The sequence below is a fragment of the Gymnoscopelus microlampas genome (genome assembly GCF_963454915.1).
Source record: "Gymnoscopelus microlampas genome assembly, chromosome: 8".
In the NCBI taxonomy this organism is placed as follows: domain Eukaryota; kingdom Metazoa; phylum Chordata; class Actinopteri; order Myctophiformes; family Myctophidae; genus Gymnoscopelus; species Gymnoscopelus microlampas.
In genome coordinates, this window is record NC_139945.1 from 12930053 (window position 1) to 12954964 (window position 24912).

General features: G+C 42.8%; 4 protein-coding genes across 4 annotated transcripts in view; 2 read left to right on the forward strand and 2 right to left on the reverse strand.

Moving 5' to 3' along the window:
* The window catches only part of LOC311049831 (galectin-4-like), a 459606-nt gene that overhangs the window by 160401 nt on the left and 274293 nt on the right, over nt 1-24912 (forward strand). The gene's annotated exons all lie outside the window — the stretch shown is intronic.
* On the forward strand, nt 768-18667 carry cyp2y3 (cytochrome P450, family 2, subfamily Y, polypeptide 3). Its single transcript, XM_084065117.1, has 9 exons — nt 768-987; nt 2838-3000; nt 4166-4315; nt 6332-6492; nt 8045-8221; nt 12169-12310; nt 13497-13684; nt 15111-15252; nt 17900-18667. The coding sequence occupies exons 1-9, from the start codon at nt 817-819 to the stop codon at nt 18079-18081; spliced, it is 1476 nt and encodes a 491-aa protein (XP_083921243.1). The 5' UTR covers nt 768-816; the 3' UTR covers nt 18082-18667.
* Nucleotides 9510-11261, reverse strand: LOC311050007 (CXXC-type zinc finger protein 1-like; the record flags this gene model as incomplete). Its single annotated transcript, XM_084063974.1, has 1 exon — nt 9510-11261. The coding sequence occupies one exon, from the start codon at nt 11259-11261 to the stop codon at nt 9510-9512; it is 1752 nt and encodes a 583-aa protein (XP_083920100.1).
* LOC311050475 (caspase-8-like) lies at nt 18277-23120 on the reverse strand (the record flags this gene model as incomplete). Its single annotated transcript, XM_084064559.1, has 4 exons — nt 23034-23120; nt 22753-22880; nt 22284-22669; nt 18277-18370 (listed from the first exon to the last, which is right to left on the reverse strand). The coding sequence occupies exons 1-4, from the start codon at nt 23065-23067 to the stop codon at nt 18277-18279; spliced, it is 642 nt and encodes a 213-aa protein (XP_083920685.1). The 5' UTR covers nt 23068-23120.

Genomic DNA, 24912 nt, shown 5'->3' on the forward strand with positions numbered 1-24912 from the left:
GTAAACCCCCCTCCCTCCGGAAATCTGTGAAACAAAATGTGTGTCGCAAGCTTCTTCCATTTGACAGAGTCAGGTTAGGTAAAGTTCACCCCTGACCGCATTCCAACAGGCTTGCTTATCGGCCTGGATCTGTATAAACATGCTGCTTAGGTTCACTGTTGCCATGTCCTTGGTTTTTCTGTAAAGTGGCTTGTAAATATTGGTAGTTTGTGGTTTTCAACTTTTTTTTGGCTTGTTTCTAAAGTGTAGTCGCTTATTTGGGCTTGCTTCCTAATGTTGTTTAAACCAGTGGTTCTCAAACATTTTCATGTCAAGAACCCCCGCATTAATATGTAGGGCTAAACTGTCCGTGTATCCCCATCTGAAAACATTTTGTGCCAGGGACCCCAGGACCAGATTTGTGTTCTCTCATCTTTTTTTCCAAGATTTCTTTGAAAATAGCAGATGTACAAGCGTGACACGTTCTGAGCTTGTAGATCGGCTATTTTCAAATAACCTTTGTATATAGGTTTATACATTGTTTATCACTTATATATAAGTGCTCATGTGTTACATTGTGTTAGTCCCTTCTTAGACCTTGCTCAATTCTCTCGCAAAATCTGGCAACAGTGCTCAGGTTCAGTCTGCAGTTTAAACAACCAGTGACACACACGCACACGCACACACACACACACACACACACACACACACACACACACACACACACACACACACACACACACACACACACACACACACACACACACACACACACACACTCTCTGTTAAAGGATTGTACAACAAGTCAAAGTGTGACATTATCCTGTGCAAAGAGTTATGGATCTGTCAGGTACATTGCTGCTAACAGGCCTGCTGTTGGCCTTGCTCTGGGTGTTTGCTGTGAAGAAGCGAAAACAGTACCGCCTGCCTCCTGGACCCACAGCGCTTCCTCTCATTGGAAACCTGCACCAGCTGGACAAACGAGCCCCTTTTAAAACCCTGGCCAAGGTGAGCAGACACACTATGTAGACACATCTTGTAAATCAGTAATTAATGGGGAACATACTGTATTAGCCGTATCCTACATCAGTGGTTCTCAAACCTTTTCGTGTCAAGGACCCCCAAATTGATATGTATGTGGTCGTGGACCCCCACCTCAAAATGTGTTGTGCCAGTGACCCCCAGAAGCAAAGATTTGTGTTAAAAGTGTTCGCCTTTTTAAAAAAAAGATTGAAAGATGTGCACACATTTTCACGATTTTTCAAAAATAGCAGATCTACAAGCTCGTAGCGCGGCACTCGATGAGCTTGTAGATCTGCTATTTTTTAATAGCCAAAGTATAAAAGGTTAAAGTGGTTAAAATTATGGTTATGCTATATTAACACATTTTGCTGGGGACCCCCTGGAACCCCCCTGTGGACCCATGGGGGTCCCCGGACCCCACTTTGAGAACCAAGGTCCTAAATTATACTGGAAATGATGCTTTGTGTGCCTCTCTCTGACTCTGCATGACTATCTGTCTGTCTGTCTGTCTGTCTGTCTGTCTGTCTGTCTGTTATGCCACCAAAATGTGGATTGCCCTACCACCAGCCATAAAAAAGTGTGACTCGATCACCAGTACTAAGAATACCTGCAATTTGCAAACTGGACCTAGACAAGTCTTCTAGCTTGCCAGAAGAAAAAAAGCCACTGTTTTTCTGTATATATATACTTTTACTGCTCCTAGTATTGATGATCTCTTCTATAGTATTGTATGTGGTTTATAGGGCATAGCGGTGGCGGCGACCTCTGTACTTATTGCAAATTGTTATTAAAGTATTCAATCAATCAATCAAATATGAAAATTTGCACACATTCCCTGGATGCCAGATCAGAACCTCTTTTTAGATCAACCTGTTATAGGGCATCGCAGTTCCCGCCCACTTCCTGGTTCCACTGCAAAATACTCAATGCATTTTTCCCATTGACATTTCCAAAAATATTTATATATCAATTAATTTAAGCCTAGAATCAAGCTATCCAGGGTCCTGGTGAATCATGACCATAAAACGTTTGATTCTGTGAAAAAGATTTTTTTGAAAACGGCAAAACCAAAGGGTATGTATTAAATATAGTATATCATATAATTAAATATAAAATAAAATAAATCACAGAAAAAAATGTTTAATGGTCATGATTCACCAGGATCCTGGATGGCTTGATTCTAGGCTTAAATTAATTGATATAAATATTTTTGGAAATGTCAATGGGAAAAATGCATTGAGTATTTTGCAGTGGAACCCGGAAGTGGCCGCAACTGCGATGCCCTATAGTGCCCCCTATTCTCAAAAATATGTTTTACCCAGGCTAGGTGTGCTGAGCACAAGTGCTCTTTTTCAGCAACCACATTCTGACAGTATACTGTTGTACTGGGAGCTGCCCAGTAAAACCACACTCTGACAGTATAGCCACTGCTGCCCCGATACTTTTACTTGAGTGGATCTTTTTTTAGCTACTCTAGCAACATCTGATTTCCACTTGTCACGGCACGCGTCACAACGTGACACGTTGCTTGTAGATCTGCTATTTTCACTGAATGTTTGCAATTCAGAATAGGGGATGCAATAAGGTCACGCTAGGTTCATGTGGTTAAGTATAGTGGTGGAAGTTATTTTACATCACTGCCTGTATGTTCCTGGATGTGTGTGTGTGTGTGTGTGTGTGTGTGTGTGTGTGTGTGTGTGTGTGCGTGCGTGCGTGCGTGCGTGCGTGCGTGCGTGCGTGCGCGTGTGTGGGTGTGTGTGGGTGTGTGTATGTGGGTGTGTGTGTGTGCGTGTGCGTGTGTGTGCGTGCACGCGTGTGTGCGCGTGGGTGTATAGCTCAGTGAGACCTACGGGCCGGTGATGACGGTGTACCTGGGCCCCAAGCGGGCGGTGTTCCTGGTGGGATACGACACAGTGAAGGAGGCCCTGGTGGAGCGGGCTGATGACTTTGCAGGCCGGGGTACACTGCCCTTCATGGTCAGAGCTACCAGGGGATATGGTAGGTAGCACCATGGGTACACTACCCTTCATGGTCAGAGCTACCAGGGGATATGGTAGGTAGCACCATGGGTACACTGCCCTTCATGGTCAGAGCTACCAGGGGATATGGTATACGTAGCGCCATGGGTACACTGCCCTTCATGATCAGAGCTACCAGGGGATATGGTATACGTAGCACCATGGGTACACTGCCCTTCATGATCAGAGCTACCAGGGGATATGGTACAGTAGGTAGCACAATGGGTAACATCCGGCCCGGGGGCTAGAACCGGCCGGTGGACCGTCTCAATCTGGCCCGCGATGTCCTCAAAGGAAGACAAAACGACCCCCCTATAGTGACCTATGAAGTGGTCTCAGACACCTGGCAAGATATAAATTAGTAGGCCAATAATCCTATCCTACGGTCAAAAAAGCTTAAGATGCTATTAACATAGAGAAACTAATATAGACTACTGGTTCTCAATGTTGGGTCTGGGGCCCTTCAGGGGTCCAAATGGACCCTTACAGGTCTGTAACTTCAAGATTGTACTAATGGAACCAAATGGACCCGTAAGGCTGCTCTTAGAACACATTTGGGCCCCTTAGTCACATCTGCTAGAGTTCGCCTTTTATGCTTTGTAAACAAAAAGTGTAGAGGGTAGATGATGACAAATGACGAATAATTTTAATATACAAAGCCTGTTATTAAATATACAGAGAAATTAGCAACAACAATGACCGGTACCAATATTCAAAATCAATAATGTACTATGGTCAAAACACCATCATGTTATGCAGGTACTTAAGAAAGAAAAACATAAAAAATTGCCAAACATAGCCTATCTACAAGTTCATAATGTGTCAACTAGCAGAATGCCCACGAATATTGTTGCTTTCAGGTGGAAACCGTGTTTATCCACAACCGTTACTTTTCAGGAAATGGTAAGAAGAAGAATCTGTGGAACTAATGTATTTATTATTTAGTCACAAGCTGTTCACATTGCTTCAATATTAGAAAACCCACAGACACACTTAATTGCTTGTAACCTGGCATTCCTGTTTTGTTTAAATATTTTTTCTTCAAAAATAGCAATAGCAACCTAAACTGTGTCTATGAAAGTTGCTAATATTTGCATCATGATAAAATTAATAATCTATTTTGAATTCCGTAATGTTTGTCTCAGGTTTAGCCATCAGCAATGGCGAGCGCCACCGTCAGCTCCGACGCTTCACCCTCACCACGCTCAGAGACTTTGGGATGGGACGGAAAGGCATGGAGCAGTGGATCCAGGAGGAGAGTAGACACCTCACAGCACGCATAGAGGGCACCAAAGGTTTGTGTACAGTAAAGGCATAGTACTTTGCCCTGTGTTTACATAATAAAACAATGAATACGTTTCGTACCCTTCATTTCCCTGTATACCAGCAGTCATCAGCCACTGGGAGTAGTGTGGAGGTCTTTACCTGCACAAACACACTGCTGTTTCGCCTGTATTTTGGTGTTTGTTTTGGTAGACGGGGCTACCAAAATAAACAGTGAAAACACCAAAATACAGCGAGAGGGCAATGTGCTTCTGCAGATAAACACAATGCACCACACTACTCTATTGAGAGGAATTATGGGTAACATGTATTTATTGTTGTCTCCGCCAGGCCTAGACTGAGCCTATGTTTTGCACCCTGTCTGTCCATGTGAGTGTTTGTGTGTGTGTGTGTGTGTGTGTGTGTGTGTGTGTGTGTGTGTGTGTGTGTGTGTGTGTGTGTGTGTGTGTGTGTGTGTCCGTCTGTGAACAGCTAATCTGTTGGCTTGATCACTGCGAAACCTTTTCACATGGGCCTGTTATAGAGCCGCCAGGAGGCCACTTTTTACAAACACATTTTTTGACAGTACTCCTACAGATTTGTTCAAACATCACGCAAATCGGTACACAATATCTCTGTAGTCATTAAACCAAACGGGTCATTTACATTTTTCATATTCCATCCTGATTGGCTAAGATTGGCTTCCAAAGTTTGCAGGTGTGCTTCGTTTTGAACAAAATGCCTCAAATCATGAACACAGCAGTCTCACTGTTAGGGTTAGGGTTCATTTTTTGTTTGTTTTTTTCAATCATTTATTTTTGCAATTTTCCGGTTTACATTTAGACAACAGACTACAACAACAGACTACAACAGACTCATCCCTACATACAAAACAGTGTACGTACAGAAAATCATAAGCGTAAGACAGAAAACAAGAACAATAAAACAAAAGGTAAAAATAAAAAATATCAAGTGGTAAAGCTTCAGAAGTAGGGGAGTATAGTTATCGGGGGGGGCACAGCAAAAATCCCTAGCACGGATCCCACCACCCCGATTAGGAAAGGACAGCAATTTGCAGCGAGGAGGGCCCCACGCCCCTGCAGCCCCTGACCCTGGACTGGCGCTGTCAAAATCCTCGACCCACACCACCGGACACAAGTCTTTTGTCCAATGCTATGGGACGGGGTAGCGCCACCCCACGGCGGAACCGACAGTTCGTTTTTAATTATTATTATTTCAAAAGATTTTCAAAACAATGCCAATTTTGTTTTACTTTTTTTTTTTTTATCAAGTTATTTTCAAAAGAATTCCATTAAAAAAAGAGAAGCACTTGGAATTATAAGAGTTGCGGTATTACATTTAGTTTGACTCGGTTCCACAGATAAATATTGGGACAATAGCAGATCTACAAGCTCATGAGTTGTGAGTTGTTGAGTTTGTAGATTGACTATTTACACAATTTGTGCCTCTTTCTTATATTATTTGACAATTTGGCCAATGTTTGACAGTTTCTATAGAATAGTTTGTTGAAAATCATGTTGGTTGAGAACCACTGATCTAATATACCAAAACGTTGTTACATCGATTCCCATTCAAGTATTTTCTTGCATTTGAAGACGAGTTGAGAGCCAGAGATCCACATGAGTATTCTTTTTTCCAGATACAGTCCCTTAGAGCATTGGTTCTCAACATGGGGTCACCAGGACCCCCAGGGGTCCTTGATGGGGTTTGATGGGGTCCCGAGCTAAATGATTGATATTTTGGAGCCAAATAGCCAGCTCTGTAAGTCTGAGAGTGTACAAATTGTTAAAGGATAAGTAACTTTGAAACAAGTTTTTTGTTTAAAAGTTAAAGAGTTGTGACAGTAATTATTGCTATAGAGTGATTGTTCAGTAACAGTCTCTCCTGATCTTTAATAAACAGAAACACAAAAATGAACACAGATTGGGGTCCTTAAGAATAATCACTGCATTAGAGGGCGAGGCCCACATCAGTTGAAACATGTGAGATGGTTGCATCACGTGTTGCATCTTTCTCCCTGAACACAGGCGCGCCCTTTGACCCCACGTTCTTCCTGAGCTGTACGGTGTCCAACGTGATCTGCTGCCTGGTGTTCGGCCAGCACTTCTCCTACGACGACCCAAACTTCCTCCACCTGCTGACGATCATCAGTAACACCATCAAGTTCTTTAGCAGCCCCTGGGGACAGGTGAGACGTGATTATGGGCAACATAAATAGTCACTTAACCAGGGGTGGATTTTAGAAGTTATGGGCTCCAAGCAAAGCTCATGTTCGCTCATGAATTTGCAAAGTCAGCCAATCACATTACAGCTAGTGGTGATGACACTAGCTGTAATGTGATTGGCTGACTTTACAAAAGTATAGATTTGCATTGACTGTGGAAGGGTTAGGGTTGTAGACTGCTTTGTAGACTACTAGAGGGTCGGGGCGCTGCGCGCCCCTCCCCCCTAGCCGCTGCGCGGTGCTTTGTGTTTGTTGGTCTCTATAATATATAAAGCCATAATAGGAGATGTTCCCAATGGAGCTATGCCCAAATATGGAGTGTGTTGTCTGACCTCACTTGGGTCTCGTTGGGCGGTTATATAAAGCCATAATAGGAGATGTTCCCAATGGAGCTATGCCCAAATATGGAGTGTGTTGTCTGACCTCACTTGGGTCTCGTTGGGCGGTGGTCGGCGATGACGCTAAGGAACAACATGGCCGACTGTAATGTTGTGAGTTTGTGTTGGCCGCAATTAATTATGCTGCGAGGGGGCAGATGTGTGCTGAGCAGTATGAAGTGGCCTACAGACTGCGCGTAGTAATTCTGCACGTTGTGGCGTGTCTTGTTAGTGACATTGATATGTTGTTTTTGTGTTTAGTCCCACACAGTGGCAGGGTTTTTTTGGGGGGTTTTGGGTTTAGAAATGTATATATAGATAGATAGATTGGCCAATCACGGTGCAGGATTGGTCAGTGTCCAAACCTCACTTATAGGGGGCGGTTACACCGCCCCAAAAATCACACCCAGTGTGAAGCGGGCGGTGTGGTCACAGTGGTCATCGCAGACCCATGACTCACTTAAAAAAAAACATAAATGTGTTTTTTTAAGTGCATAGTCCTATTTATAGGACTATGCACATGTGTCATGTGCCTCGCTAGCCAATCACAGTGCTGAATAGAGTCAGCCAATCACAGTGCAGCTAGTGGTCATCAAAGTGATGGAAGCTCACTTAAAGAAAAGTATAGATTTGCATTGAATGTGTAGGGGTTAGGGGTGTACAATGGGTGGCCAATCACAGTGCAAGGTTAGGGGGGTACAATGGGTGGCCAATCATAGTGCAGCAAATGTCAATGTCCCAACCTCACATATAGGGGCGGTTACACCGCCCAAAAATATCAGACTTACAAGCCGGTAGACCATAGAGCTTTTACTATGTTCGGCGAGTGACACCCCAGAAACCGAGAACCGAGAAACCCCCACCCTCCAAACCTTCAAAACCACCCTCAAAACCCACCTCTTCAATATGGCTTTCCCCAGCTAACTCCACACCCCCTCGCTTCTCATCATTCTTATTGATCTTATTCCTTTAGTCTTAGCGCCCCCCTCCCCCCCCCCAAATAACTTTGTTTGTCTTTGTTGTTTTCTCATGCCATCCATGGAAAGTGACTTTGGGTACTTAGAAAAGCGCTATATAAATTTGAGATATTATTAAGACTGACAGTCCACACTAAGTCCCCCTCTGGTCATCTCTTGCAGCTGTACAACGTCTTTCCTTGGCTAATGGAGCGTCTGCCAGGCCGACACCACGCATTCTTTGCTGGCATTGATGAACTGAGAGATTTCATCACTGAGAAGATTAAAGAGCACCAGGAGACCCTGGATCCAGACTCGCCCCGTGATTATATCGACTGCTTCCTCAACAGGCACAATCAGGTCAGTTATCCTCCATAGGCTTTTGTTTACATCCATGCAACTGCTTCAGTGGTGTAAAGTAATTAAGTACATTTACTCAAGTACTGTACTTAAAGGAGTAGTTCACCCAAAAAATGACTTATTTTCCATCAATTGCACACTCCATGAAGCCTTGAATCCATGGATTTATTTTTGTTTTTGTCGCATTCCTAAGCCAATAATTTGATTCCCGTCTCCTACCGGCTAATGTATCCGGTACGAGACACAAAGTAGATTATTTGTGTCTCCTACCGGATACACACCCGGTCATCAAATTATTGGCTTAGGAATGCCACAAAAACAAAAATAAATCCATGAATTCAAGGCTTCATGGGGTGTGCAATTGATAGAAAATAAGTCATCTTTTGGGTGAACTCCTCCTTTAAGTAACATTTTGAGGTCCTTTGACATTTTTTCTATACTTTTACTTTTAGTTACTTTGCAGATTTGGATTATTATTACAAAACATACATTAACCACTTCAGCCCTATACATTTCGGCCATTTGAAAATAGCAGATCTACAAGCAGATGTGCGATTTTCAAAAGATTTGTATACATTTTATACATTTGAAAACTTGTGAAATGGGACATTCTGCATAATAAGTACTTTCTACTTTCGTACTCTAGGTACATTTATATCTTGATGGTCAAGATTCAATGTATCCCCTGAGCAAGTATTTTTTGAGTGGTGCCAACCACTCACAAGGACTGACTTTGTGTGTGTGTCCGTATGTTTGCGGACGGCCTCAACATGTTAGTGTATGGCCTCAACAGCTGCAGCTGATTGCAACACAAAGATGCAACCAGTTACACAAATTAAACACAAACAGGAGTGCAACACATGCGCATAATGAACTCATCAAAGGCACCACTCACTTCACACTGGGTGTGATTTTTACCATTAGCTTAATGGTAAAAATGTCAGCACTTTCACAGGAAAGAGGAAACTGGGTTGAAATCCGGGGTAGAAGGATTTGAAATGTTGTAAAGGGGTCAAATCTACAGTTAAATCTCTTATTGCTCAAACTTTCTTGCATCATGTACAATATTATGTAATATTGATGGTGTCTCTTGTTCTCCACAAGGCGGGATGATTGTATAGAGGGTATACTTCATTCTGATTTGTTTGAGGGTGTCTTTATTGTGATGTTATTCTTCTGCATGTTGTACTTCTTTGCCCTCTATCTGTAACGTTTACAGCTGTGCTGTCTGTCTCTGGTGCCTGAATTTCCCCCACAGGATCAGTAACGTAACGGTATACAATATCTATCATTGCACGACATGGGGAACAGACACAGGCTGTCTGTCCTTGTTGCTTCGGAGATCACTCGTGGAGGGGTCATGCTGAATGGTTTGATGCAACAGGAGAGGGAGCAGACCAGTCCTGTTGCTCATATCAGTCTGGACACGATGCTCCTGCACAGAGAGCTCCTCCAGCTTGTACAGCGCCCTGACCCGTTCCAGGTCCACCTCGGCTCTCCTCAGCTTCTCCCAGTTGTAATGCCTGCTGCACTTCCGTTTGGAGAGGCTGCAGTGGTCTCCGGTCAGCTCAAACACGTTCCTGACTACAGGACAGCCACACACCTCGTCCACCGGGGTCTTGGGGCCTCTGGAAGTGTGCTCCGGACACAAAACCTCAAGCCTTTTGCAGTACGTCTCGCTCCGGGGGTCGTACGCGTCACAGAAGAGTCTGGTCGCTCCTTCGATCCTTGTCGGATACTTGGAGCCAAAAGAGGTCTTACGCTCGTATCTAGCGTAACACTGCTGCATATGTCTCAGTGCCACCTTTGACTTTTTGATTTGACCACAGGAAACACAGGTCATTTCCAGGTCCTCACTATCCTTTTTACTCGCCTCCTCATCCTGTTGCACCGCCTGCTGCTTGGCCTTGGCGATGATGCCCTCCAGCTCGTGAAAGTGTCGCTCCATCTCAGTGAGGCGCAGGCGGACGTTCTGTTGGTCGCGACGGATTCGCTCCAGCTGCTTCTTACCGAGCTCCTCAGCGATGCAGGGATTCTGCCGCCACTGCTGGATACGCTGCGGCAGGATCTGGTAGAGCCGATTGGCAGCTAACTTCGTGCCACAGTCTTCGGAGCAGTATTTAGAGTTGAGACGTGCTGCATCCACACAGCTGGGCCCCAGACACTGATGTAGCTTCATCTCCTTCTCCTTCTTCCTCCTCTTCTTCACCATGTCCACATTGTCATTGCGCCTGACTCTGTCCTTGTGTTTTCGCTTCTGTTTGTGGCGTCGTGACTCCTTTTTCTTGTCAAACGTCTCGTCTCGTCTTTTGACGTGCTTCGCCTTCGCGGCTTTCTTACGCAAGACAGGACTGAAAGGACACCGGTCGTCCTCATCGCTGATCCAGGGTCCATTAAGGTCATCATATCCTCCCGCTGCCTTGCACTGCCGGTGGAGCTCCGCCTCACTGTCGTAGTCATCCAGACAGTGTCCACGTTTGTGGGGGGAACGTTCCCGCCTCTCTTGCAAAGTGAACTCCTCGTCTTTCACATGCAACGTTTTCCTGCCTCTAATCTCACACTGTCTCAATTGACACATCCCTCTTATTTTGTCCAGGCCACCAAACCTCTTCATGTCCCTGCAGAAGTCACACTGAGCACAGTCTTCAGTCCTTCTGCAGGGCTCACATTCCCCACATATGCGGACAGAATGTTTTGCTTTTGATCCACGTCGCATCTCACACTTATGTTCGGGAGTTCTTGGATTGCCGTATTTTTCAAATCGGTCCGAATCAGTGTCCTTCTCACAAGTTTCCTTTGAGTGATACTTTACCTCCAGCGAAGGGTTCTCACCTCTACATCGCACGCAGTACCACTCCCTGATCGCTGTGGCCGCTTTCTCAGTGACATTCATACAGTGCCCGTGGAACAATTTATTGCAATTATTACAGCCAATCATGAAGCTGTTGATATCCCGTTTTCGGCAGATACAGTAAAGTGGTGCATTTCCCCGCTCTCTGCTACTGCCTTCAGGCCCGAGCATAGGGTCCATGTCAGACATTTTGAGATTGATGTGGTCCTCTGATAGATGTTCTATTATTACTGTAGGACATTATAGCTATTTCATGCTATTTTACATTGATACACTGACTTGTCTTTTTACGTAGTGAATCTGCAGGAGGCTAACTGTCTGTAAGAGGGTCGGTCTGTATCGGTCTAGTGCTTTGCAAGATCAACTCCGGAGCTAAATTAGCAGAATGCTGGACCGATCAGCACCACACTTCTTGGTCACACTGCCAGCAGCCCACAGTAGAACCTTATCTTATTCACATGTTTTATTCTTTTTGAAATGTATGAATTAAACTTTGCTCTAATTTGGAGTCATACATCATAGATATGTCATCGGTGACTGATGTCACAGGTTGGTCACATGACGTCTGAGATCCACATTGCAGCCTTTGGCAGTTTTCGTTATTACTCACTTTATGTAAAATGAGGGTACATACATTCTCATACATTTATGTATAATTCATATCTTATTTGATAAGTTGCAAAAGAGTCTTTGGAACACTGTATATGCTGTTGTTGTTGGGGAATTTGTTACAGAACATTTGCACATCCTCCAAGCTATTAGGAGTGGTGGGCTCACGTGATCATGATAATATCACAGTACAGACTGTATGTAGTCTTGTACTCTTATTATAACCAATTATTTATTTAATAATATAACTGTAATTTGGAGGAAGCTTGCACAAAATAATTTCATCTATATTCATATTCCTGGAGTAAACTTGTGATGTGACAACAAACAGTAAATACTTTTTATTTATTTTATAATTTTGCTGTGAATTTTAAGTTTAAGTTGATATTTTAGGGGATTAAGGGGAAGCACAGGACAGGAAGTAATGTAACCCCTGTGCTTCCTACTCCACCACTTATATGGTTTGTTTACACTTTTGTGTGTTTAGGAAAAGGAGCTCCAGACATCAGAGTTCCACAATGAGAACCTGGTGTCTACCGTGTTAAATCTGTACCTGGCAGGAACAGAGACCACCAGCACAACACTCAGATTCACGCTCAGCGTGCTCATCAAGTACCCCAACATACAGGGTAAGTGACCAGTACCCCAACATACAGGGTAAGTGACTAGTACCCCAACATACAGGGTAAGTGACCAGTACCCCAACATACAGGGTAAGTGACTAGTACCCCAACATACAGGGTAAGTGACCAGTACCCCAACATACAGGGTAAGTGACTAGTACCCCAACATACTGGGTAAGTGACTCAATACAAGGCCAAGAAAAACACATTTTCTTCTAAGAAAGGCCTAATTTACTCTAAGTCATCCCGTCCCATACAGAAAATAACTGATCTATAAGCTCACAACACGTCACAGATGTGATGAGTTGTGAGTTTATAGATCTGCTATGTCCCGACTGTTACGACCCGGCCTAGGGGAGCCTATGGTCGCAACACATAATGGACTCCCTCCTTCCCAGTCCCCAAACAGCCAGACAACACATGTTCAAAATCCCAAGCATGATGGATTTATTTACTAAGTTATGATAAAAGTCATGACACAATATATACATATTACCTCAGGGTGGGATCTACAAAACAACTACAAACACATAAGAGATTCCTCACCCCTACACACAAATCTTTAACACATGAACATTAACAAATTAAAGCACACTGGTGTTTGGAGGCTGGCTAGGAGAAAGACATCTGAACTTCTGGAAGCAGGAAGCTTTATAGTGACGCCCAAGAAGATAGGAGCCAATCACCTGCGAGAATCTACATACTAGTTAGCCAATCACACTCAGCCACCATTCACACCAGCTGATACCCAAATCACTCACTCCTCACCACACACACACACACACACACACACACACACACACACACACACACACACACACACACACACACACACACACACACACACAAGGGGGAAAACACAGGAAAATACACAATATGACCCTAGGGTCATAACACCGACGCATGATGGCGTCGTATGACATATGAAGTATAAATCGGGATTAACTGAAGACGTTTTCATTGCAAAACATACCTGAAAAATCTTTGTCATTTTGCAAAGTCTAGTACACCATATGGAAATTATTTCAATGGTTAAGTGGGGGTGAGTTGAAAGGAGTCAGGAGTGTAATTTCAGCCAATACACAAATGGTTAATTAAATATGACCTGATATGCAACATTCTCATTTCATTTGACTTCACCAAGACATTTTGTGTGTAAGACATGTGTGTAAATTTTGCCTGCTTTGTTCAGAGCAAATACAGCAGGAGATTGATGCCGTGATTGGACAAGAGAGGTGCCCAAATATGGAGGACAGGAAGTCCCTCCCTTTCACGGACGCAGTGATTCATGAGGTCCAGCGGTTCCTGGATATTGTCCCCATGAACATTCCTCACTATGCAATACAAGACATCTCCTTCAGGGGCTACACCATCCCAAAGGTATCTACGCAATACAAGACATCTCCTACAGGGGCTACACCATCCCTAAGCGGTATCTATGCAACACAATACATCTCCTACAGGGGTTACACTATCCCCAAGGTATCCCACCGTTTCTTTATCACTAAAGATGTACTACTTTATCACAGTAGTACATCTTGACTGAGACGTACTCTCTGTCAAGACTAGGGTTGGAATCCTTCATGATTTTAACTATTCCGGTTCCTTAACGATTTTTGAGTTCTGACGTTCATAGTGACAGAACACTGTCCAAAAAAAACAAAAAAAAACGAGATTGAAATGTCGAGATTTCAATCTCGTCTAGCGAGACTTAGGTTGGTTGCATAGTGTTCTCTCACTATGAACATCAGATCTCACAAAAAAATACAAAAAAAAAAGCTATTAAAATATGTGATCTAACGCAAGGCCTATCCGCACACGTTTTAAGCTGTGGCGGACCCGGGATGGAGTTATGATTTTTTTTCTACTATACCATTCATCCTAAGATATCATAACATCATAGAAAAGGTAAGAAAACCTTAGTCCAAAATTCTCCTTTAACTGTCCGATTCCTTAACAGTTCCCTTTAACGAATCATTTTATTTTTTTATCGATACCATTTTGACCTTTATAAAAAATGTGTATGAACACAAATTCGGTCATACATACAGTATTGCATACATAGTGGTTCCCAAAGTGAGGTCCAGGAACCCTCTGGGCTACCTGAGGGGGTTCCAAATGGACCCTTACAGGTCTGTAACTCTGAGAGTTTACAAATGGAACCATTTGGTTGGATTTGAACCCAAGACAAGACTGTCTTGACTTGACATATTCCATAGCTGATAATAATATCCTCTATTCCAGTCGTCTTGTGTGGCCAGACAACTATTCGACAATCTCCACATGCTATAAAGAGTGTGGAACTACACCTCCCGAAAGCGTTGTTTCGTTTGTCATTTCCGTTCACGGAAATATTTTAAAAAATATCTTTAAAACATATTTCTGAATTCCCATTTCTAATAAGCAGCGAGCCTAAGAGACGAAGCATCAATGCAGTTCCTGGGTAGCTGGCCTTACAACCCAGATACTCACATTCCACGGATTCGTTCCCACTGATTTTCCTTCTCCCTAGACTGCCAAGGGGCATAGCGCTTTAGTTCCTGCTTGGATACCATCGCAGCTCTGTTGGCTTCATAGATTTGTTTGGCAGCACTATCATCAGTGTTATGTATTTCTATTTGTTTGTTTGTTTAATTACAAATTATATTTGCTAATAATATGTTGGATTAATGTCAATGTGTATATTCAACCATTATTATAAAAAAAATAAACGTTCCTAACACACAAAAATTAGGAGGCCCCTTTGTGGTAACTAAGGATTTTTATATCCAGCACCTCATTGTTGAGATTTTCCCCGTTTTCACAGGGAACACTCATCTTCCCCATGCTGCACACCATCCTGAGAGAGAAAGGCCAGTGGGCCACGCCCTGGTCCTTCAACCCAGAGCACTTCCTGGACCACAACAGCAACTTTAAGAAGAGCCCTGCCTTCCTGCCCTTCTCTGCAGGTACAGTACAGCCCTGCACTGCACACAATGATTTAAAGCTGCAATCCATGTCAGGATTTGAACCCAGGTCTCCCCTGTGTGGGGGACCAAACTCTACCTACCACTCTCCAAGTCAAGTAAAGTCAAGTCAAATGTATTTATAAAGCACATTTAAGAACAACAGCACAGCATGAAGATTTTAACACACAAAACATCAAATTTAAAACACAAAAAGCATCAAATACAGAGCATACAAATCCAAACCGGAAGACAAATAGCTGAGGTTGAAAAAAGAGTTTACAAAGCACATAAAGAAGTGTCCAACATTCTCCATGAGGCAGGAGGTTTTTAAAAGGCCAGGGAAAACAAGGGGCGTTTTAAGTCTGCTTTTAAAAATATCCAAGGAGGGTGCAGACCTAACCGGTAGAGGTAGCCTTTTAACTTCAAGTGGGTGCATGGGACTTTGAGGAGCTTCTGATGATCTGCTGATCTAAGAGACCTAGTGTAGAAACGGAGAAGACCCTCCCCTGCCAGCTTCCCTCCCCATAACACGACCAACAGTTGTTTGGTTGAAGCACCAGAGAGGCACTGTGGTGCAGGAATCGAACCCCTAGTCTCCATGGTGGCAGACAGGGAACTTTACCCCTGCACCCGCCCGGACACCTAAGATATCTGCACTTCAATGGCATTGTGCCCCTTTGGCACGGAGCCCATTCAGAGTGGGATTGTTTGGGCTACAGCCACAGCTGACTAATTGTTAAAGGATACCTTTGGTGTCATTTCACATTTGGCTCAGTGCCAACCTCCGGGCACACACCACTAACCTATTTGTTTTGGCACCGCCATCTTCCAGGCCCTATACTGTACAGAGCCGTCCGTTTCGACAGAACAACTTTACCCATTAAAGGGGAATTTTGCCCCACGGTTTTCTTACCTTTTCTATGATGTTATGATGATATCCGAGGATGAATGGTACAGTAGAACATTTTTACTCCATCCCGGGTCGAGAATTCCAGTGGGGCGCATTCAAGACAATCACGCTGCATAGTGTTCTGTCACTATGAACGTCAAATCTTACCAAGAAAAGCTATCAAAATATGCGATCAAGCACAAGGCCCATAGGCGCATGCTTTTAGCTGTGGTGGAACCGGGATGGAGTTATGATTTTTTTTTCTACTGTACCATTCATCCTAGGACCTAGGATATCATAACATCATAGAAAAGGTAAGAAAACTGTGGGGCAAAATTCCCCTTTAAGACCTGAGGCTGATTCTACAAATGTCTTTTGTCTTCTAAATCCTAACAGTTTTCTGAAAAAAAAAGTATGTTGCTATATCAGTGGTTCTCAAACTTTTGAATGTATTTGGCCACGGACCCCCATCTCAAAATATTTTGTTCCAGGCAGGGACGAAAGAGCACCGGCTTGTCTTGTCAGAGAGCAGTATTACTCTACATATTTGCAATTTCAAAACCTTCAATTTTTGTACTTGTGGTTCTCAAACATTTTCAGTGTCAGGGTGAAATAATAGCAAAAAATATAAACTGTTACTCATTTTGCTGGGGACCTCCTGGAACCCCTGTTAAGGACCCCTGGGGGTCCCTGGACTCCACTTTGAGAACCACTGATGTAAATAATATATCATCTCCATGTCTAACTCTGAGGATGAGCATGGCCCCAATGAATCACTCCAAATAACATCCACATCGTCTCTGTCGGGTGGAAAGAGGGTGAGCAAGCTAACTGTATCTGTACATGTGTGTATTGTGTATTGTGTATTGTGTACTTGTACTGTATTTAATGTTTTACGTATGTGCATAGGACCCCCTCTAAAATGAGATGCTGCATCTCAAGGGGCTATCCTCTCAATACATTCTGACCAAATTCTGAACTCTTGGTGCATGTGTTTTTGTAATTATCACTGGGAGCTTACACAGGACACCTGACCTGTACTTGGATGTTTGTGATGGATGTATGTGAGTCTGGAGTGAAGAACTTTACTAAAACAGAATACCTCAGGCATACACTTGCATTAAGGAGATTATCTCAAACATTTTTTCCAACTTTCCTGCAGATTTCTCCAGGTTTATGCTAGAACTGTAGATATTTTACATGATGCAGTCGATTTTAATTGAACACAAGCACCCTCTAGTGGATACAAATGACATGCACCTTTAAAAGTAAAAATGAATAATGTGTGTACTGTTACACCTGCTGTTGGTGAGCCTAGGTTCAGTGATTCATATTATTGAGGTTGTTGAATATATCCAACTGATGTTGATGCATTTTATTGGATGAAACATAATCATTGATTACAACAATATAGGTCAATTAATTACAATTTCAGCAAATTTTCTTACAGCATGTCAATGAAATACATCTGTGATTTATTTCCAATTTTGCCTCACCAAAGATTATTCAGTTTCTGTAAACATTGTTTGGTTTCCGCCAATGAACCACACCTACCTATTTGCAGCATTCTGGAGGTCATAGCAGAATAGCATGAACTTCAGGCAAATATTTCAAGGGGTCTGATTTTGTTTTTGTTAAATATATATATACTGTATGTATTTGCAGTAAGACCACCAGACAAACGTTGTTTACAGTAGGCCTATACCCTCTGATCTCCTGCAGGTCTTTATCATTGTGTTTGTCTGTGTGTCTCCCAAGGCAAGAGGGCGTGTGTCGGAGAGTCTCTGGCGCGCATGGAGCTGTTCATTTTCATCGTATCATTACTGCAGCGCTTCACCTTCTCCTGCAGCGCTGGTCCAGACAACATCGACCTCAGCCCGGAGTTCAGCAGCTTCGCTAGTGTGCCCCGCAAGTACCACGTCATCGCCACCCCCCGGTGAGCACAACCGGGTGGTACCAGTGAATTGGACACACACAACACCGTCATTTTGCGTTTCCGGTTGAAATAATGCTGCTGCTGAGCCAATCAAAATGAAGCTATGAGAAACTGACCTCGGAACAGGAGATTGGCATGCCACCTTCTGGAAAAGAGAACTACTGTACTACAGTCCAAGACAAAAGAAAAGAAAGACATGTCATCTCTGGTTTACTTCCCGTATCTGTATCTGGAGGCCGGAGACCATACCCGGTGAAGGTCCCGTCGTGCCGCCACTCTTCCTCCACTCGGACCTGATTTTAATTAGGGAGACACAATTGGTCTACTACGTTCTTTATCTACTCTAAATGACGTCAGACGGTGCATTATTTGTTTTAAACTCAAACAGTACATTAAAATATGTATCTGAAAACATTGGAGGTGAGAAATAAGCAATGCAGTAGACCTACACTAAAGAGCCCTGAGTCCCTCTCTGTCCCTCAGCTGCGCTCTGATCACTGTGTGTGTGTGTGTGTGTGTGTGTGTGTGTGTGTGTGTGTGTGTGTGTGTGTGTGTGTGTGTGTGTGTGTGTGTGTGTGTGTGTGTGTGTGTGTGTGTATCAGCGATCCCATAGCTCGGAGGGAATTGGACTGTCGGCTGACACTATGATTGGTTACATCAAAACACACCCTCATTTCTGAGCTAAACTTATTAAAAACGTTAGTAATAAAGCCATTTCACGATGACTTTAAATCCGATTGGATAATCATATCATGATCAAGAGAATGGGTGATATTTTCGCTATTATGATGAATGATATGTACATGTGTCTATAGAAGAGCAGGGAGACCAACTACATACTCTAACACAGTGGTTCTCCAACTTTTCAGGCTGCGACCCCCCAAAATAATCATATTTGAACTGGGGACCCCCCAAAATAATAACATTTGAACTGGGGACCCCCCAAAATAATCATATTTGAACTGGGGACCCACCAAAATAATCATATTTGAACTGGGGACCCCCCAAAATAATCATATTTGAACTGGGGACCCCCCAAAATAATCATATTTGAACCCGGGACCCCCAAAATAATCACATTTGAACTGGGGACCCCCAAAATAAACATATTTGAACTGGGGACCCCCCAAAAAATCATATTTGAACTGGGGCCCCCCCAAAATAATCATATTTGAACTGGGGCCCCCCCAAAATAATCATATTTGAACTGGGCCCCCCCCCCAAAATAATCATATTTGAACTGGGGACCCCCCAAAATAATCATATTTGAACTGGGGACCCCCCAAAATAATCATATTTGAACCCGGGACCCCCAAAATAATCACATTTGAACTGGGGACCCCCCAAAATAAACATATTTGAACTGGGGACCCCCCAACAAATCATATTTGAACTGGGGCCCCCCCCAAAATAATCATATTTGAACCGGGGACCCCCCAAAATAATCATATTTGAACCGGGGACCCGGTCAACCTGACAAGCACTTGGAATGGTAGAGTTGAGGCATTACATTTAGTTTGACTCCACAGATGAATATTGTGAAAATGCAGCTGATTTGGCTTCAAAGCCACAGACTCTGTGGTAGTGGGCATGCACTTTACCACTGTGACACCCAAGCACCTTTACATCTTTTGCAAATAATTAATTGCACCATGTGACATGGAAAGGGATTGGAAAATTATCTTTTTGTAATTTTTCTTAATTTTATTTTATTTCTTTATTTAAAAAAGGGGGGACAACTAGAGGGACAATGCTCAATACATATAGTGCACCAGATATAGATAAATATAAGAGATAATGTACAGCTGTTGTAGCTGCCAAGGGAAGTCTTGATAGCAGCCAAGTAGTCAGCCTTCTTCCCCTACGCATGGCATAACCTTGGTCAAGGGATGGATCTGCCTCCAACAGGGAGGCTGGGAAACTTGTCCACTCATGACTGAAGACCTCCAGCTTCTTGTCTTCATCCAAGTCCTGCACAAAGTACAGGTTTCTACCACTGCTCTCTCTCCCTCATAGACCTTCTTAGATTTGAGTGCCATGAAATGGAAAGTGACTTTTTTGGCTTTAGGGAAAATGTGGTAAGTTCTATGGGGCTATTTGCACTGTCTTTTTCTTGCTGCAGGCCCCTCGGCCTCCCGCTCGCCGTCGTGTTTAAAAAAAAAATGTTATTACCCCCTCCGGCCAGAAACGGGCACTCCCGCTCCGTTCTCCTCACTCCTACTGGTTTCCCACATGTACTGTAACATAATACATTTACTACAAGGAAATGTTGGTTTATGGCTATAGAGCCAGTGTTAATTTTGACAGCAAATTTTTATTTAGTCTTTTGAATAACACACCATTTACTTTTAGTCCTACTTTAGTCTTCTGAAATTGTTTAGCCTTAGTCTAGTCTTAGTCGACTAAATATCAAAAACCTTAGTCTTTTAGTCTTTTTGTCTTTTTGTCTTAGTCTTAGTCCTTTGAATAACACACCATTTAGTTTTAGTCCTATTTTAGTCTTCTGAAATTGTTTAGCCTTAGTCTAGTCTTAGTCGACTAAATGTGAAAAACCTTACCTTTTAGTCTTAGTGGACAAAATGAACACTGTATAGAGCCAGCCTTTCAGAATGTTGAAGCTGCCCAATATGTCATATTGTTCACCAGGAGTAACATTCATCCACCACAGATATGAAACACCTTGATGTGAAGAATAGTGACCAAGTCAATAGTTACAATTTTAGATTATGCATTTATTGAAGGCACTTTAGCATAGCATCTGATTATACATACTGTTATAGACTGGTTCAATAATTTACAATCAAGTCCACTCTGGCCCAATACAACCTTACAGATTACATTTCAATTTATCAGTCTAAGGCCACCAATAGAACCATACAGATTACAATTCTTAAAAAAGTACAAACATGACCCTGACATTTTGACGTATTTCAAAGAATATAAGATTAAGATAATAGTTACAATACCAACCAACATAACTGGGCTCTTCCAAGAGACCATGAATCACTCATTAAACACTGAACTTGTGACTTGTCACTCATGATGACTGATTTCCCAAACACCAAAGTTCATATACATTTACATAATGGTGATAACATTATACAGCTAATCAATTCCTGTTTGTAGAGCTGTAAACATGTAATAATGAGCTGCTTTAACTGCACTTTTTTCACTCATAATGTCAAGTGAAGTCAAAACCATGTCTATTTACACTGTAGCACTTTTAAAAAACAAGAGGAGTGGACTCATAAGTGTTTTTCAGTCGAGTTTGGCAAAACAAAAATACTTGCTATCCATAATCTACAATCCAAAGTCCATGTAAAACACATGCATTTAAATTCAACTCATCATCAGAGCCATGTATTCTCATCACATCATAATGATCAATGGTCACGGCATCCCTAAGGCTAGAGACTATATTTTCTTTTCCTACAATCTTTCACCGGGGTAAATAAAGACTTGGTAACCTATGTGATAAAGCCAGACATTTTGTGTTTCGTCCAAAACCACACATTATCTCTGAAGTCATGTGATCATGAAGTCAGATTTCTCATAGCCTATACCATGCCGATTGTCTGAAGGCCTTCCAAAATTTGCGGGCCATGCGTAGGTCAACCCGGCCTGGCAGAGACATGCGCGCAGAGGAGCACACTTTCCTAGTTCATGTTTAAACATCACATCTCAATGTGGATTGCATTTGCATCTTTTGCGTGTCATGTGTGAGATACAGCAAAACCCACTTCAAATAACATTAAATAGAAAATGATTGAGTTATGTTCATTCTGTACACAGGTTTTATTCACTTGGAAAACTGTCAATCCCAGGACTTGATACACGCGCTCCTCGTTGTCTCAGATGAGGTTGAGTTTGAGTTTCTTGGTGAGTCTGGTCGTAATTTCTGGCATTTGAATGCAGTACTTTCCTTTATCGTCCTTAACCTGTGCATTGCTGACCTCATGGTTCACGTCTGTCAGGACTCTAATGATGTATTTTTTTCTGTTAGGACACAGTAGAGTAAAGCCTTAATCTTTCACCGATAATCTTATATATCATTATTATTATTAGGAGGACGTGAAAAAAGTAGAACAATAGGATTTATGTTGAATGTACTGTGATTGTGAATAAATCTGCAAATATGTGTTAATTATTTCAGGTGACATAAGGCTTGTAAATTCAAAGACACAGTTGTTGGAAACTCCCTCTCACCTGTCTGCTGCACTTTTAAGCTGTCTGCACAGCTCCTGGATGTAGAAGGAACCTTTCTTTTCGTCACGGAAGCAGACACACCCCTTTACGGTCGCCATGCCTATCAGGAAGTCTGCGTCGCCTGGGACCATCACGTGTCGTCTGGGATGGTGAAGGTCTGCGTCTGCCTGTATTTTACCACCTACCCTAGGTGTCGGGGATGACAGCATCACTCCCTCCTGTTCGTCTCTCCCCTGGCACGCCTGGATGAAGAACAGCTTGGGCTTCCCTGCCAAGGTGGGGGCTTTGTTGCTTTTGAAGGGCTCCATCAGTTCTTCGAGGGACACCTTCTCACCATCCGTACCAAACACGCATTCCTTGTCCCCGTGAGACAGCACACACACCACCTAATGTCAGAGGCAGAATGTGTGAAAACAGGAATGCACAGTGAAAGACTGACACCTCTTTATAGATATTGAACACCACCTACCAAAGCATCTGCCTCCGTGAAATCTTGTCCTCCCAGTTTTTTCATCAAATGACGGATCTCATCTGCTGTCTTGTTGGTGCGTATCTTCACCTCAAAGCCCAGCATGGAGAACACCTGTTTCAGGGCCTCTGTGTGACACGATAAGGGAAGAAAGAGGGAAGAGGGAGAGAGAGAGAGATAATGTTTTTATATATCATTAAAGCACAAATCAAATATAGATGACAAGTGTTGACTTCTATCAGTATGATATCAGATCTGATCACTAAAGCAGCGATACATACCCACATCTTTCAGAGTTCCTTTTCGCTTATCCATCGTAGAGAATATCTCGTTGCTAATGATCAAACACGTCCCACGTGGGTTATGTGTCAGTGCATATTCTTTCTGCAGGACACACACACACACACACACACACACACACACACACACACACACACACACACACACACACACACACGTTTCAGTATATAACTAAATCAGCGTTTCAGTATATAACTAAATCAGCGATTATATACAGTAGTCTAGGAAAAACTACAATAAATAACCTATGAGAGAGTGATATAAAAGTACTGTTATATAATGTGAAAACAGTGCTGCTATATGTAAGAATAGCAACGACTGGTGGCCAAACTGTGGTAAACTTCTGCTTGAAATCCACAGATTCACATTGATTTCACCCTGGCAGATATCAATAAGTCTACTGTATCTTTGTCTAGATCAATATGTCTGCAACTGTAACTTTTATAATAGGAGAACAAGACAAGAGAGATGCTCTTCATTCAAAGTCAAGTGCCGATAGATCTAAATGTATATTCTGTATGGACTCTAACCAGTAATGTGGGGAGGGGGAGGTGGGAGGGGGGGAAAAAATCAAAAAATGATATGATGAAATTATGTTTTTCTCAGGGGGAAAAAATCGAAACAAAAAATGATATGATGAAATGACGTTCTTCCCCAGTCTGTCTGAAAAATGCTAAATAAACAGAAAGGTTAAAATAAAACAATGTAGGTCAGAGCTGTAGCTTTTAGAATTGTATATATTTGTACTTATTATGACAAATATCCTTCTGAAAATAAGATACAGGAAGGCGCTAGACGGCCACATGTTCAGGTAACATGTCAATACAAACGCCACAGTTACATCACAATAAGAGGTGACAGAAAATCTGAAACACTTTGAGGTTCAATTTGAGGTTTGTATAACTTTCTCATTGAATACAGAACATGTTTAATGTTAGCTGTGCCATTAATGATCACAAAGTGGACAGAGCAAGAAAAAGACGTCAAGTCTTTGAGCCCAGTAAAAACACGACGCATGAATTATTAGTGGCAAGTTCACTACACAGGCTATACCCTCATGCTCATCATCATGTGAACAAACCACACCGTGTTTCTTCTGTGGTGAAGTGGGCAACAGAAAGGAACTAAGGAGGTCTTCCACCCTGGGATTGGATAAAAAAGTGAAATAATGTGCTCAGGTGCTGCATGGGTGACAAGCGTTTGTTAGCTAAACTAGCTGCTGGTGACATGGTAGCTACTGTATGGAGGCAGTGTAACATCGTGCATGCCTGACTAGGCTCTATAGAAAAGCAGAAAACGCCGGTTGTGACACGACAGAAAATAAGTAATAATATATAATAATAATAATATATTGGCTTGAGTCAATCTATGATCAAGTTGGTCAGGAGAGTCATTGGCGATGTCTGACTTGACAGCCCTGTATGACAAACGTATTGCTGACCTACAGTAGGCTTCCCAGATATTAACTCTTAACACCACGCGCACTGGCGCTTACTACTGGTTGCACAAGGGAGCCCGGCACCCCCACCCCCCCGCAACGGGGAGGCCCGGCACCCCCACCCCTCACAATTTTATAAATACATGAATACATTTCATAATGTCTCTTTCTTTCTTTCATTAAAAAAAGAGAGAGAGAGTGAGACCGTCTGTCTGTCTGTCTGTCTGTCTGTCTGTCTGTGTGTGTGTGTGTGTGTGTGTGTGTGTGTGTGTGTGTGTGTGTGTGTGTGTGTGTGTGTGTGTGTGTGTGTGTGTGTGTGTGTGTGTGTGTGTGTGTGTGTGTGTGTGTGTGTGTGTGTGTGCATCTGTGCGAGTGCGAGAGAGTAAAACAAAAATAATACATTGGCTGGCCCATCCTTACTT

What these genes read in the sequence shown, in the direction of transcription:
- cyp2y3 (XM_084065117.1), top strand. Translation starts at nt 817, where the DNA reads ATGGATCTGTCAGGTACATTGCTGCTAACAGGCCTGCTGTTGGCCTTG. An exon ending in CTTTTAAAACCCTGGCCAAG is followed by an intron (nt 988 to 2,837) that starts GTGAGCAGACAC and finishes GTGGGTGTATAG; the next exon opens with CTCAGTGAGACCTACGGGCC. An exon ending in CAAGTACCCCAACATACAGG is followed by an intron (nt 12,311 to 13,496) that starts GTAAGTGACCAG and finishes TGCTTTGTTCAG; the next exon opens with AGCAAATACAGCAGGAGATT.